Genomic DNA, 15,894 nt, shown 5'->3' with positions numbered 1-15,894 from the left:
ATCATGGAAAGACACTGCTTATACAGAGTATCCCCCTGTGTCAATGCAGCTTCAGAACAGTGTCTTGTTGTATTTATTAATCCATTGCCACAGAGATTACTACAATCTGACTCAGAGTCCTAATTAATTTTTGGCACATTTAGAAATTGTGACTGTCGTTACGCAGGGAGCCTCCTAAATCAACCCCCCTTTTACTGCAGTTGCCTTTTTATGGTGTATATCACATTGAGAAATGGATTACAGGATCCTTAGCTTTAACTATCCTGCATTAGTTGATCGCATACTATGGATGTGTATTTCACAGTTTATGAATCATAGGGGAGCTAGGGTATGAATGCCAGATAATTTAAACATGAAATTGGTGATGTCTGGGACCTGGTAGGAGGTGAGGCAGAGAAATACAGGCAAAAGTCAAGGCAATGGGATGGAAAAATCAGATATTTATGACAAGTTTAAAATGAACTTGTTAGTGAAGTGTAGTATTTAGAAAGAGTCCTATCTCGTTATTCAAGGAGGTGATTTTTTTCATAGTACTCTGATCCTCTGATTGTTTCTTCTTCCCTTTTATGATCAGATCCCCTTCAATGTACAAGTGGATATTTGGGGGCAATGGTGATTTAGTTCTATGAAGTCATACTCTGCATCTAAGATGAATGAAGATCACATATTTAACTTGTCCAATATATAGACATACAGTGTGAGTCGGTAGATACAGGGTTTGACTAATTTCCTGTTATCAACTTGCTTTGGGAGCTGGGTTAAATTGTTCAATGTATTAGTATCTCAGTTTCCTCACCTATGAAATAGGATAATAATAATCTTTCTAATTCATGAGGTAAGAACCAAATCAGATCTTCTATTTTGCTCTACCTAAGACATTTGGGAGGCAAGAAGCAGACACCCACAAGGACATCTGGAGTAAAATGGTATTTGTTTTCAGGTTAGACACAGACGGGAATAGAAATTGCAAGGACCCTTCCTTGAGACAGCCAAAGCTCATCTCCCATTCCAAGCCCATGTGGTCTTACACTCCTGGCATCTCTCATTCTCTCTGCAAGTTGGTTCCATGCCTCAGCTTCAAACCATGGCAACCCAGTGAGGTTCTCCCACATGTGGCCCACAGTGGTGACTCTAGACTTGAATGTATCTTAGGACCTTTCAGCTCAGTTACTATAGAAAGCCAACTCGCCTCCTTATTGTCCTTTAGGTATGTCAAGCTCATTTCCACACCAGGGCCTTTGTATTCGCACTTCTTCAAATGCTCTTCTCCCAACTCTATGCATGGTTTGCTCCTTCACTGCATTTCAATCCCTGTTCAAATCTCATTCTTTTAAAGATAGCTTCCCTGATCACTCCACTTAATATTACACCATCTGGTACTCTTTTCCCCTTATTTACTTTTATTTTCTTAATACCACCTATCATTCTCTGGCATATATTTATTTTTTGTCTATTTCTCCCATTAGAAATCAGGTCAATGAGATCTGGAACTTTGTTGTTGTTGTTGTTGCTGTTTTGCTGTGATATGTCCTTTGCTTAGAAAACTCTCTCACACCTAAGAGGAACTCAATAGATACTGATTAACTGTATATATCACAAATAAGTGAATGAATGTCTCGTTGCCCCAGATTTGTAGTTTCAAATTTTTAAGAGAATTTTTAATGGATGCATTTCATAATTTTCAGAAAGAAAATTTCATCAATTTCTGCTTATAGGTTTCTATCCATGTGCCAGCTGGATAGTCTCATCAGGCAGGGTTGAGATGGGGCCATTTCACATAGTACTGAGAACAGGCACTTAGAGCATGGATAGCTAAGGGAGGCAGATCCCTTAAGTTGGGGCTTGGATGGTGCAATCCTGAAGGCATTTTGAGTCTCTTGGACGACCAGCTTAGCTCTGAAAGACACAGAGGCCATCTTCCTGTGGCTAAGAATCTCAAGGTCAGAAACTAGGCCAGATCCTACATGTACTAGCTCTCCGGCCTTAGTTGTAATTTTCCTTAAACTTTTTATTTAGTCTGCATTTTGTATTGAGTTTCCATGAGTAACTAATAACAACAGTGGTTAATATTTTTGAGTACTCCTGATGAGTCTAACACTTTATGTGCATATGAAGCTTAACTCCTGAGCTTCTCATAACCATCTTCTGAGGTAGATACTATGATTCACTTCATTTTGCAGATGAATAAATATGAGAATAGACAGAAAATAAAGTGCCTAATGTCACTTGGTGAGTAATTAATACAACCAGAATTTGTACCCAGTTAAGTCCGGCTTTTCAGCTTTATTTAACAAGGTTATTTTAATCCACTCACTCCACTGTGGGACTTCACAAGAAGTTCACATTTTCTTAGAAGTAACATTCTGATGAGGTGACACATACAAATATGATTTCAATAATAAAGTATTATGTGCAAGCTATTCTCATTAAACAAACATTTAAAATACATTAAATACACATTTGGGTCTGTGCAGGTCCACAGACTTAAGATCTAGTATTCTCTATGGCCTTTGCATCTCTTTTTATGGATGTGCATTAGAAATTACTTAATTTTTATGGCCCAGAATGGAAGGGTTTTTAATTAAGAAAGTCACCAATTTTTATAATAAGCAAATATCAAGCCCTAAAATGCTGTGCTCCATATCATGCTTTCTCTTTGGGTTTTGGCAATATGCCCTAACAATACGTGCAAAAAAGTGTCTGAAAGAGTCCTAAATAAGTTAAGGTTTACACTCATACTAATGGCAACACATAACTTTGTTGGCTTTCTTGAGCTCTGTTTACAGCAATAATATGAACACACAAGGTACAAAATAAATGTTTGAGAAGGAAAGAATTCATTGATGCCCCTTTGCTTAGCATTTACCATATGCAAGGCACCATGTTAAACACTGAGAGATCCACAATACATAAAACAACATTCCAAATTCACCCTGAGCACTTTTTTCTGAAACACAAGAACAAACCTGAAAAGCCAGCATGTGACTGCCCCAATTTTGGTAATATCATACAGTGCAAGAAGAAATCAGGGATAGGTTTATCCCTTGAACTTATATAGCTTCCCATGGCTAGCTAGTAGGTTTTCACGGGAATTTCTCTCTTTAAAAAGGCTGTGTGTTTCAATTGCATTAAAATTAAGCAGGTGAGAATTTATTTATCCTTGTATACTAAAGGTTTAACAAGGACGAGAAAAAGGTCATATTTACAAACACCAATCTATGGACTGCAATTGTTTTGCATCTTTCAATAGGATTGTTAGTTCTATTTTTGTTTGTTTTTGCATGTGTGCTTTATACAAAAGACTCTGTAAAGTCTTGATTTCCATATTTCTGGTGAAGCTCTTCCAGGTCTTCATGGCCCCATACCCATCAATCATATGTGCCTCACAGATTTCCTTTGTCAGTAGTACATATCAGTATGATTAATGATTCAGTGTTCATACTCAGGAATCTGATTGGAGAACTGTCATTTCATTTGTTGGAACAAATAATTCAAAAAGCATTGATGAAGTTGTCCAAAAAAAAGAGAGAGCAATGCAAGTCCATCTTACTTACTGTGAACAACAAAGCTTGGTAGCTTATCAGTGTAAATAGGCTCCCTATGCCAGTATATTTCCTGGGGATAAACTAGGTGATTGAGAGGGGTCGTTTAAGTTTTTAGAGTGATTATACATCAGCATTACATGGAAGCCCTATTACATGAAAGAGTATCACAGCGGGTTGAAGGCTTCCTCATTGGCAGAATGAGGGCTCATGAGCTGTTTAGTAAAACCTTACTTTTGTTTTGTTTCTGACAGGGAGTACTAATTATTTACATACTTAAAATGTTTATTAATTATTAATTAGTTATTAATTATCAATAGCTATTAATTAGTTATTAATTATTAATAGCTATTAATTAGTTATTAATTATTAATAGCTATTAATTAGCTATTAATTATTAATTAGCTATCTAAAGCTATGTACTGTTTATGTAAAAAAATGATAGAGTTATTATTAAAAATAAAAAACATCAAATATGTTTTCAAAACCCCCCTGAAATCCTACAGCCCAAATGACTCTTGGTCTTACAGGAGATCTTAAGAGTGACATAAGAAACTATAAAGTATCGAAATGCATTGAAGGTTTTCTAGAACCTTGCATTTACGCAATTCCTAGAAATCTGGTAAAAGGTGCATTTTAAGCTAGAACAGGTTTTAGTTTTGTGTTTTTTTGTTCTTCAATAAATTTTGTTTATACATCTGGCTATTATTTTGAGGGGAAACAGTTTGTTCTCACTGTTACACTTACCTAAATTTCAAACATATTAAAGATTTCATTTTTTTAAAAAAGCAAAACTATAATATTATTTTGATAAAATGTTAGTATTCTAAAACTTTGGTTTTAGAAGGTCTTTTAAAATGTATCAAAGCCCAGACTTTAAAAAATTTGGTTGAATATAATAGAAAACTTCAGAATATCAAAAATACAAACAAAAAGCTATTAATTCACAGGTAAAATTACAAGAGAAACACAATGGGAAGAAATGACAACACATGATAAAGAATTAATTTTTAATATTCTAAAGGTGCTTACTCTTAAAAATTAATAAAAATGAGATAAAAAGTACAATAGAAGAATGTACAAAGAGAAATATTTCTTCACAAAATGGCCAAATCAGTAACACAGGCTTTGCGTTCAAAGTATTGATAAGTGCATACTTCACTAATAAAGAATCTATAGTATATATTTTATTATTATTCTAGAAAATTTCATACAATCAGCAAATGGAATGAATTTTATTATCAATATGCCATAGAAATTCAGTCATCTAATTTTTCTAGCTTATGTTATGTTGAGCCTCTCTTCCTGGAGGAGGTCTCTCTTCCTGGAGGAGGGACAGGATAAGACCAGCAGTGTCTCATATGATTCCAAATGGAAGTTCAATAATGTCTTGGAATTTGCTACATCTCATACCCAAACAGTGCTTTATCTACATTAATGTAGGTGTTTGTAATTTTAATATGGAAATCAATGAGCAATCAGAGTTGTTCAAAATATAATTTTTGAATATACTTTTGTGATTGATAGTTATGCCCCAATCACTATGAAACTCAGATTATTATTAAAAAGAACCTTCCCCTCTTTCTTAGTACTAAATTCAGGCTCTTGTAGATCTTTCATAAGCTCTGCTTTGAGATCAGGTGGTGCTGTGGCATTAAAGTTGCAGGTTTCAGTCAAAAAATCCCAAAGCAGGTCTGCAGTTTCATTACCATCAGTAAAGCAATCAGATATGTCCAAGGTGGACAAAAGGTCATAGCACTCATACTTAAGCCCTAGGTTGTCCAGCATCTGAGTGAGGTCATCTGATGTGACATACAGGCAGAGGTCATCCTGGGGTAAGCGTGGTCCGTACTTTTTCCACAGCTTGTCCCAGCCACTGCTTCCTGTGCAATAAAACAAAATTCACGCTTTCATTTATTCTTTCTTTCATTTGCAGTCTGCCAGAAAGTACACTAGATGCTTAGAATAGAACAAAATAATAATCTTGTCCTTTGTGCAGTTCATATTTCAAGGAGTACGGGAGGAGAGAGAAAAATAAGTAAATATATGGTGATAAATACTAAATGAAAAAGTAATCTGAGTAAGTGCTAAGAGGGTTAAAGACTTTGATGGGCTGCTGTTTTAACTAGGGTGGTCACAGAGTCTCTCTAATAACCTGACGTTTGAGCAGAGACCTGACAGCAAGCCATGAAGATATCAGGGGGAAGATGACTCCAGGAGACAGATGAGCAGCTGCAAAGGACCTGAAGCAGGATGACACGTGGTCCATTAAAGAACTAGCCGGGAAGCCAGTGAAATTGGAGCTGAATGAGTGAGGGCAGAGGAGAAGGAGATGAGGTTGGAGGGATTAGGGGTGGGGAGTGGATGAAGGCATCAGCTCACTTGGGGCCCAATGGGAAACCACCATAATGCTGTCTGATAGAACTTTCTGAACCAATGGACATGTTCTATATCTGCATTGTCCAGCAGGATTGTCACTCACCACTTGTTGCTATGGAGCACTTGAAAGGTGGCTTAGGACTTGAGTTTCAAGTGTGACTGAAGACCTGAATTTTAAGTTGCATTCATTTAAATTAATTTCAGTTTCAACTTCACTACCAATACATGGTTTCTGTATGGAACAGCACATTAGGATGACTCAATATACATTTAATAAGGTCACCCTGGCCACACAGATGAGAAGAGAGTACTGGAGCATAAGGGCAGAGGTGGGGAGAACAGTGAGAAAGCTACTATAATCACCTGGGGATAGGTGGGGGCAGGTCCCATGGACCAGCGAGCTGGGAGGTGAAGAGAAGTGGTGGGAGTTTTTATGTATTATACTCCTAGATCCAACAAGGCTTGCCAACAGTTTGGATGTAGGATATGGGTAAATGGGAAGAATCAGTGATGACCACAGTGATTTCTGCGTGGGAGCCTGAAGGACAGAATTGCCATTATTGGAGAGGAGAAGAATGAGGGATGAGCAGTTTTGTATCATCAGGCTTCTGGTTTCAGGAATATAGATTTGAGATACCTAGTGGACATTCAGGTGGTGATATGAGAAAGGTAGTTGTTAGTCTGAAATTCAGACAAGAGTCTTTAACAGTAAAAATTAAAATGGAAAAAAAGAGCAGAGTAATGATGATTTACTCAAATAAATGATTTTTTACTCTCTTCCCTATATAAAAAAAGATGCTACCTTGGACTGACAATAACTAGGTGGATTTCTATAAATCTTGTCCCCAAGTTCAGAAGACCCTTTAGCAATGTTTGTAGTACTTAATTGAAATTCTAACCCTGCAGAGAAGCTACGGAATACCTTATCTGAAGGAGACAGACATGAACTGAACTCTTCTTCTGATGCTTTATGAATGAGATGAGGCTTGTGAGATGAGCCTCTCAGAACTTAAATTTCCTCATCTGTAAAATGCGGATTATCTTACTTACCCTGAATGCAACTACAAGCATTACATGAGATAATTTAAGTGAATTATTGCACAATGGTAAGCAGATGAAAGATGTGTAATAAGTGCTTATAAAATACATGAATTTGTCTGCTAGTGTATTTCCACTGATTGTAATCTTGAGACTAAAAAAGCAAACCTGCTATTCAGAAATCTACAATAATAATGAGTTTCTATTTATGGGCCTTCTAATACATGTACATTACATACACAGTCAGTACAGGCAGTAATAAAGAGCATGGTCTCTAAAATCCAATTGCCTGAGTATGAAGCCTGGCTTTCCCTCTTACCAACTTTATGAACCTGTGTCTCAATTTTATCATCTGTAAAACAGGGGTGATAATATAATCCATTCATAGACTGCTACAAGGATTCACTGAGCTAATAAAGTAAAGGTCCTTAGAACCATGACACATTAGTTAACATTACTGAAGTGTTAAAGTGGATTTGACAAAAGCAATATAAGAGACAACTTATACTTTCTTTGTGCTTCTAGGAATAAATGTCTTGAGCTACTTTTGGTTCCCAAGCTCCCTTTATGATTTAGTGAGAGTAACTGACTCTCCAGAAAAATACACAAACAATACATACCCACACAGTTCTGCATATGATTATAGAATGCTCAAAGACCCTTGACTCTCATGCATGGATTAAACTAAAGTTCCCAGATTTAATTCAACCCAAGAGATGAACCAAGACGAAGAATAGGCTAAATAATAAATAGCCTAGGATAATTGATGTTCTACTTATATTTCAGAAGAGGGAGAGGTAACTGTAGGATATGCTCTAGGAGAAGGTGGAATTGGAATGAAGTAGAAAGAATAACACTTCCATTCAATGAAAATAAATGAGAGTTGTGAGTATTTATTACAAAATCTTTTATTCCAAAGACAGTGAATTGTCTTCCTAAATAAGAGTTTGCCGGCAAACAAGACATTACAAGAAAATCAGCATTTCAGTGGTTGAAGAGAGGCTCTGTTATCATCATTATTATTATTTTTAACCTGGCAGAGAAAAAAGAACCAAACACTAATTGCAGAAAATGTGCTGGTGTCAGTGATGTGACTTGGTGCCATTCCTGAGCTGAGCAATTATGCACTTCCCGACTGATGCATTATCATAATGGCTCTCGGTGGGCACAACATATGGTGTTACTTTTGTTTTCAACATGATATAAACCAGATTTTTTTTCACTGCATTAAAAATAACACACAATGATTTGCCTCCTTCCTTACTCAGGTAAGGAGATGACAGACAGAAAGTTTCAGTGATCTCCTTCTGGCTCATCTCCCTTAACCAGACAGGCTGCCTTTTAAATAGCAACCCTCCCAATAGATGTTTGGCTATACCATTTGCAGAAAAAACATTTCTTTGATACAATTTTAGTGTGGGATACTCCACATTTTTTTAAGAAATCCAACTCTCTTGTTCTTATGTCTCTTCTTTTTTTATCCCCAGATCAAATTTCTTTCATCTCCATTATCAGGAACTTCTACTAGTTATCACTAAATGACTATCTCTTGAGTTGGGGTAATTTTGTAATAGATATTTAGAAACACAGAGGAAAGGTTGATTCCATCAAGCAATATAAATTTCAATAAGCTGACCAGTAAATGTTGTCATTTAATTCTGATTTCAATTTATTTTTCTTTCCCTAATTAGTTTTAGTTTTTCTTCATTGCTTTTGTCTGGCTGCTTCCATTTGCTGTGTGTGTGTGTTTGTGTGTGTGTGTGTGTGTGTGTCTTTTTTATTGAGTCTTTTATTCCTATTTATTAAACCCCATCTACAAATATCCAGAAATTCCTGTGTTCTCTGATTTCATCAAGTCAGTTTTAGCTGAAATACACTCTTTTTCCTTGGATGTATGTTCAGAGCTTATTGTAGTTCTGATATCATAGGGCAGAAATAATAAACAATTATTCAGTTCAATTAAAACATGTTTACTGAGTATTGTCTTTGTGCCAAAGTCTTAACAACCATCTAGGAACAGAGATGAATCTCCCTACATGCCACCCTATATACCATGAGTACTCAGTTTTGTGCATTGCAGAGCAGCTATGGATGACAATATTACCCTGCAACAAATGAACATACACAGAAGCATCTTCCCTTTTAGGTAATTATGAGGCAAATTCCATTGAGAAAGTGACCCAAAGAATCTTGATAAAAACAGAACCTAGGCCGGGCGCGGTGGCTCAAGCCTGTAATCCCAGCACTTTGGGAGGCCGAGACGGGTGGATCACGAGGTCAGGAGATGGAGACCATCCTGAGCTACATGGTGAAACCCCGTCTCTACTAAAAAAAAAATACAAAAAACTAGCCGGGCGAGATGGCGGGCGCCTGTAGTCCCAGATACTCGGGAGGCTGAGGCAGGAGAATGGCGTAAACCCGGGAGGCGGAGCTTGCAGTGAGCCGAGATCGCGCCACTGCACTCCAGCCTGGGCGACAGAGCTAGGCTCCGTCTCCAAAAAAAAAAAAAAAAAAAGAAACAGAACCTAGTGTAAACCAATGTAGTGTAGATATTCCAAGTTCTGGGTCAATATTCAACTTTAGGAAATGTTTCAATCTGTTGAGTAAATGAAAAATGGGGTTTAAAGAATTATTTTGTTCACTGACATCGATATGAAAATGTCTGATTGGAAATTTCTTGGGATGAAATTTGTTCCCAATGTTGGAAACTAGATTTTATCTATTTTTCCAAAAGCTAACCAATATATTTGTATTGGGTATGTTAATATAACAAAGAAACTATTGCTATTTTTTAAAATAGGAAGCTACAGTCACCTTCATCATATACCTTATCTGAGGGAGACAGACATGAACTGAACTCTTCCTCTGATGCTTTATGAATGAGATGTGGCTCATCTCAGGGAGGGGAATAAAATAATTTATCTCAGGGAAATGCGTTGTTGTTAAGACAAGTTCATGTATACACAGGTTTATCTAGGTGACAGAAATAGAATAAAAGGGAATTAAACTACTCTATAAGAGGGTTGCTGGGTCAACTGGTAGTTCTGCTTTTAACTCTCTGAGAAATTGCCATACTGCTTTCCACAGTGGTTGAACCACTTTACACTCTCACCAACAATGTATAAGTGTTCCTTTTACTGCACAACCTCATCAGCATCTGTTATTTTTTGTCTTTTTAATACATAGTCATTCTGACTGGTATGAGATGGTATCTCATTGTGGTTTTGATTTTCATTTTGCTAATGATCAGTGATGTTGAGCTTTTTTTCAAATGTTTGTTGGCCACATCTCTGTCTTCTTTTGAGAAGTGTTTATTCATGTCCTTTGGCCACATTTTAATGGGGTTGTTTTCCTCTTGTAAATTTAAGTTCATTATAGATGATGGATATTAGACCTTTGTCAAATGCATAGTTTGCAAATATTTTCTCCCTTTCTGTAGGTTGTCTGTTTATTCTGTTGACAGTTTCTTTTGCTGTACAGAAGCTCTTAAGTTTAAGTAGAAGCCATTTGCCAATGTTTTTATTGCTTTTGGTGTCTTTGTCATGGATTCTTTGCCTGTTCCTATGTGCAGGATGGTATTGTCTAGGTTGTCTTCTGGGTTTTTATAGTTTTGGGTAGTCTTTAAGCCATAGTGAGTTGATTTTTGTATAGAGTATAAGGAGTCCAGCCTCAATCTTCTGCATATGGCTAGCCAGTTATCCCAGCACCATTCATTGAATAGGAAGTCTTTTCCCCATTGCTTGTTTTTGTCAGCTTTGTCAAGGATCAGATGGTCGTAAGTGTGTGGCCTTATTTCTGGTTTCTCTATTCTGTTCTATTGGTCTATGTGCCTGTTTTTGTACCAGTACCATGCTGTTTGGTTACTGCACCCTCCTATAGTATAGTTTGGAATCCCGTTACTGGGTATATACCCAGAGGAATATTAATCATTCTATCACAAAGACACGTGCACATAAATGTTCATTGCAAGATTATTCACAATAGCAAAGACATGGAATCAACCTAAATACCCATCAGTGACAGACTGGTTAAAGAAAATGTGATACATATACACTACGGAACACTATGCAGTCATAAAAATATAAAATGACATCATGTCTTTTCCGGGGACATGGATGGAGCCAGAAACTATTGGCCTTAGAAAACTAATGCAGAAACAGAAAACCAAATACTGCATGTTCTCAATTATAAGTGGGAGCTAAATGATGAGAACTGATGAACACAAAGAAGGAAACAACAGACTTTGAGGTCTACTTGAGGAAGGAGGGTGGGAGGAGGAAGAGGAGCAGAAAAGATTACTATTGGGTAGTGGGTTTAATACCTGGGTGATGAAATAATCTGTTTAACAACTCCCCCTGGACATGTTTACCTATGTGACAAACCTTCAGATGTACCCCCGAATTTAAAATAAAAGTTAAAAAAGAGGGTTTCAATAGAAAGTGAGGAGGTGGCATCTCAGCACTGAACTAAGAGGATATGAGGGAAGACTGAGAGAAGTTATGAGAGCAGGTTCAATGGAAGGGAGTCCAGATTGAGCAAGAGAAAGGTGAGAAAGAGAGTCACAGTGGGATCTTAATGCTGAATTCTGCTCTTTGTTCCTCTTTCTCCCCCACAGGTCTCAACATCTGTCAAAAGCAAGAATGGTGTTTTGGAGAAGGAAGGAGGTAGGACTATGTCCATGTTTAGGGCAATATGAAACAAGATGAAAAAGGGCAGTTGCAGCACATGCAAGATTTGGAGAGAAGAAATCAAAAGTTGAACTTGGAGCAGGCAGTGGATGGTAATCACCAAGAGCATTTAAGTCTGACCCCAGGAATCCTCAGGAGTAAAGGAATGGTGATAAGGGGATGGATTACCCAAGTTACTTGAAATATTGAGAGCTCCATCATTTACCCTGGATGTTTAAGGGTTAAGTATGACATGCCCATAGGACTGGAGAATCTGGGAACATTCCAGTTATACTAAATTGATGACAATGATCAACATATTTCACAATTATATTTCTCTTTTCAGGTAGAATTATTTTTCACTGCAAAGTAATCATTAATGTGAAAAGTGGGTTTTTAAAAAATTAACTTATATTTAATTAATTTATTTACTTAGCATTCTGACAAATAGAGGCAAAAAAAGCCAAGACATTCTTAGCCTTAGGAGAAAGAGAAGCAGAAAACCTCAAATAAAATATCTAAATCTTTCTTCTACTTTTGCTAAGTGGTTTTCCTTTTAGGAAAAAATGGATGTCTATAGCTGTGTAAATCTCTTCTAAGAAGTGCATATGGTAAAGGAAGGAGATCATCAAAATCTCTTTAATAATCTGTCAAATGTTATTCGTTGCATTCTTATGTCTATTAACAATGTTTTCCTCTTTGGAACAGCTGTCTCCTGTGCTATAAGCAGTAACGAAGAATTGTTAACTGCATATTGAGAAAGTGAGTAAAACATTTCCATCATCAAATACATTGATTAAATAATTTTTGACTCAAAATACTTTTCAAAAAAAGCTAACTGATTTTTGAGTCTTTATTCCCTTTCTTTTGATTTTTTAAATGATGAATGTTTATTTACAGATGGTACTTATGAACCACATATATGAAAAGATGTAATATAATGCAGATATGGTTATCCAGAAATGGCCCTTGAATAAACCGAGATGCAGAGACCAAATTCACATAGCTAGAAGTGCCTCAGTATTCTTGCTCCATGTATTAACATACAACACATTTCATTGAGTTTATTTTGGTCTTTAAGCCTCTTGACGCCAATAATCATCAATTAATTCATTCATGATACAGTCAGCAGAATACTGTAGCCATAAGGGCACTTAGTCACTTCTCAGTTACATGTGGACTATTCATGCTCCCTTCTAAACTTCAGGCTGGCTTTGTCTTATCGGTAATATATACTCATAGAAAGCTAACTTCTGGGTGCTCAGATACTTAACTTCTGAAAATATGTTGGAATAAACCAAATATAAATAAGAGATTAGACCTACCATTGAGATGAAACATGTTCTAAGATAAAAAATATATGACTTCTCAATGAATTGTTATTTCTGTCTACAATACTTTTTCTGTATGATTGATGAATATCATCAAGAATAGGCTGCCTACAATGTTGATAACTAAGTTTACTTTGCAATTCTAAATGCAGTTGATAGTACTTTATTAGCTCAGAGAGAGGTTAGTAGGATGAATCCAGTTTCCATAAGCCCTTCTAAATGGGAAGTGAGACCTCTCCCACATAAATGAGTATTTTTAATTAATTAGAGATAAAAATAGTGTATCTAAATGTTCCCTTGGGGGAGAGGTTGTGTACAGGAGCTCTCTATTGCCAAACTTTCACATAAGGTCAAACCCAGGATTACAAGCTATAACCATGTTTGCCATCTTTAAAGCAATTCTTCATATTTAAGAACAAATCAATTTTTTGACATACAGTGTCCAAGTATGGGGTCTGGTATAACCTTAGGGAGACAGAGTCTGCTATGTATCTAAAATCAACCCATAAGTACTGGTGGACAATCCATAAAGATTGCTGAATGAAAGAAGTAATAAATACTGTCCTCAACAATGTCAATGTTTCATTATCTAAACATGTTTACTTGTGTTCTCTGTGTGATACTAGATCCCTGGCAGCAACTGGTCATGCTCACATGCCTCCTTAGAAAATAAAACACCAACACAAAGCACAACAAATGAACTGTTTTTGATAGGCATTTGAAAAAACCTATAGCAAGCAGTGTTGATCATGGCTCTAAGAACGCAAGTTAATTAAATTTGATGATATCTGAAATGTTTAAACCTTTATTTATTAGTAAACATCACAGAGGGAAAAGAAACATTCAAATGGTACAAAGAAGGTAAAATAAATGTTTACTATTTTTAGTCTCATTTAAAATCTTTTGTCAGTTGAATTTACTCTAAGCTTTATAAAAAGGATTCTTATATAGAAGAGAAAGACATATTTTACCAAAAGAAAGAAGTAAACAAATGTTTAATTCCACTATACCTTCTAAATTGAGAACTGTTGTAAATGACTTCCCTAATACTGTGAAAATTAGTTGGTGATGATTAGAGGCCAAGGCAAGAATTTCATAATGAAGACAAAATATATAAGCTTCTTTCAAACACAGGGATCCATGCATACATGTACTATTGCAGTTTTAAAATTCAGGGATCCATGCATACATGTACTGTTGCTGTTTTAAAATGAAAATAACTTACCTGACACAACAATAATGAGAATCTTAGCATTGGTATCTAAGAGACTATGGAAGAATTTCAGCGTAGCTGGGATGTCTTTCACATAATACAGCATCTAGAAATTGAAAAAGAGAAATAAGATGCTTCTTTATGTTGAAGTCTTTATTGCTTGGGCTAGATACTCCTAGAAAGTTTGATTTTCTAGTTGAGTTAATTTTTATCCAAGAAAACACTTAAGAAATTTAAAAATAAAAGACATTGCATGAAGACATAGAACAATAATGTGAGAAAATATTTGGGGAAATGGAAAAGTATGGTATTTGTTTGACTAGAGTCAAATGGTTTTAAATTTACTCTTTCTGGCTTCCATAGCACAGACATTTATAGCTGGAGACACTTAGTCACCATTCCACATGGGGACATGAATCCTATGCCTATTCTATAATTCGTGAATTGCAGTTCTTCTGGGAGAAAATGGTTTCAGCATCATAAAAACAGACCCCATTTCATGGAACGTTGCTTTACAATTAAGCCCTTTGCACCAGCTTCTCCATATGCTCACAGATGCTTTTTTAAAATCATAGAAAATATGACAGGCTCTGATGATGACAGATTGTGTAGGAAGTTGGACTAAATAAAGCATGAGGTTATCTGCTTGGCCACAGGGCGTTTAGGGGTCAGGCCACGCATTTTTAATAATTATGGACCAATCTCTTGGAAGTACAGGCCTTTCCACCCAACACAGAGCTTGGACTTAGGTATTGACAGTGGAAAATTGTTCCCCATGGTTTGCATCTTTGGTCCCCACCCCCATAGACACTTCTTATATCTCATCTTCATCTTTGTTGGACAAGAATTCAATGTTCCATATAGCCTGTCCTTAGAGAATTCATTGCACAAAAGAAAAGTACTTTAGCTATGCCTGTTTCATATGAATGAATGAAATAAAATGGACCTGACCTGTGCATGGCTCACGGTGCCTTAGGGGCCACACTCCACATTTTCCACCACAGGGACCATAGGCAGGTACCCAAATATAGCAAATCAATATGATGACTAATAATCTGCAATATGACCTGGCTAGAAATGCAGAGGTGGCCCATAGAAGATCCCTTAAATTTTTCTCAAAGACAGTGAAATTTTCTGAATTGACAGTGAGGTTGTAAAAGTATCATGAGAGTGTGAGGACTATAGTGAGTAATAGAGAGGCAGAGATGCTGCACAGAAAAATGGGGCGTAGACAGAGATGGAGAGAGAACAGGATAGAGATGCAGAGGGAAACAGAATTGTCATAAGAAAGAAGGAACAAACATGGAAGTTTTAAGAGAAATAGGAAAGAGAAGTTGATTCCCGAAATCACAACATTTATAACAGAGAAAAGAATGGGATCCAGGGTTAAGCAGAGGGAGTGTTTTTTGATAAAAGGAGGTTTTTGCAATAAGATGGAAGAAGGAGACGATGCACAAATGCAGTTATGTTTGCAAAGTTAGCGGGTGAAAAATGAGTTTCTATCTGGTAGTTTCTATTTTCTCTATACATTGTGAAGTGAGGTCATCGGTTCAGAACGAATGATCTGGGAGAGACTGCAGGAGTAGTAAGGAGAGAGGGGAGTTATAAAACAGTTATGTGAGGAAGTGGGAACAAAAGCAAATCTGGCGCAGTGGCTCAAGCCTGTAATCCCAGCACTTTGGGAGGCCGAGACGGGCGGATCACGAGGTCAGGAGATCGAGACC

The 15,894-nt window shown here is 36.6% G+C and overlaps 1 protein-coding gene across 2 annotated transcripts in view; it reads right to left on the bottom strand.

Moving 5' to 3' along the window:
* Positions 1 to 4,528: 4,528 nt before the first annotated feature.
* The window catches only part of HNMT (histamine N-methyltransferase), a 54,384-nt gene continuing 43,018 nt past the window's right edge, over positions 4,529 to 15,894 (bottom strand). For both annotated transcript variants that reach the window (XM_011935685.1, XM_011935686.1), the window contains exons 5-6: positions 14,183 to 14,276; positions 4,529 to 5,425 (exon numbers count right to left, since the gene is read on the bottom strand). In XM_011935685.1, coding sequence (XP_011791075.1) covers positions 5,070 to 5,425; positions 14,183 to 14,276 — 450 coding nt within the window. In that variant the 3' untranslated portion in view covers positions 4,529 to 5,069. The remainder of the gene's footprint in view (positions 5,426 to 14,182; positions 14,277 to 15,894) is intronic.

This window comes from Colobus angolensis, unplaced genomic scaffold (genome assembly GCF_000951035.1).
Source record: "Colobus angolensis palliatus isolate OR3802 unplaced genomic scaffold, Cang.pa_1.0 Scaffold147, whole genome shotgun sequence".
Taxonomy (NCBI): domain Eukaryota; kingdom Metazoa; phylum Chordata; class Mammalia; order Primates; family Cercopithecidae; genus Colobus; species Colobus angolensis.
This window is presented reverse-complemented; position numbering and strand designations above follow the sequence as displayed.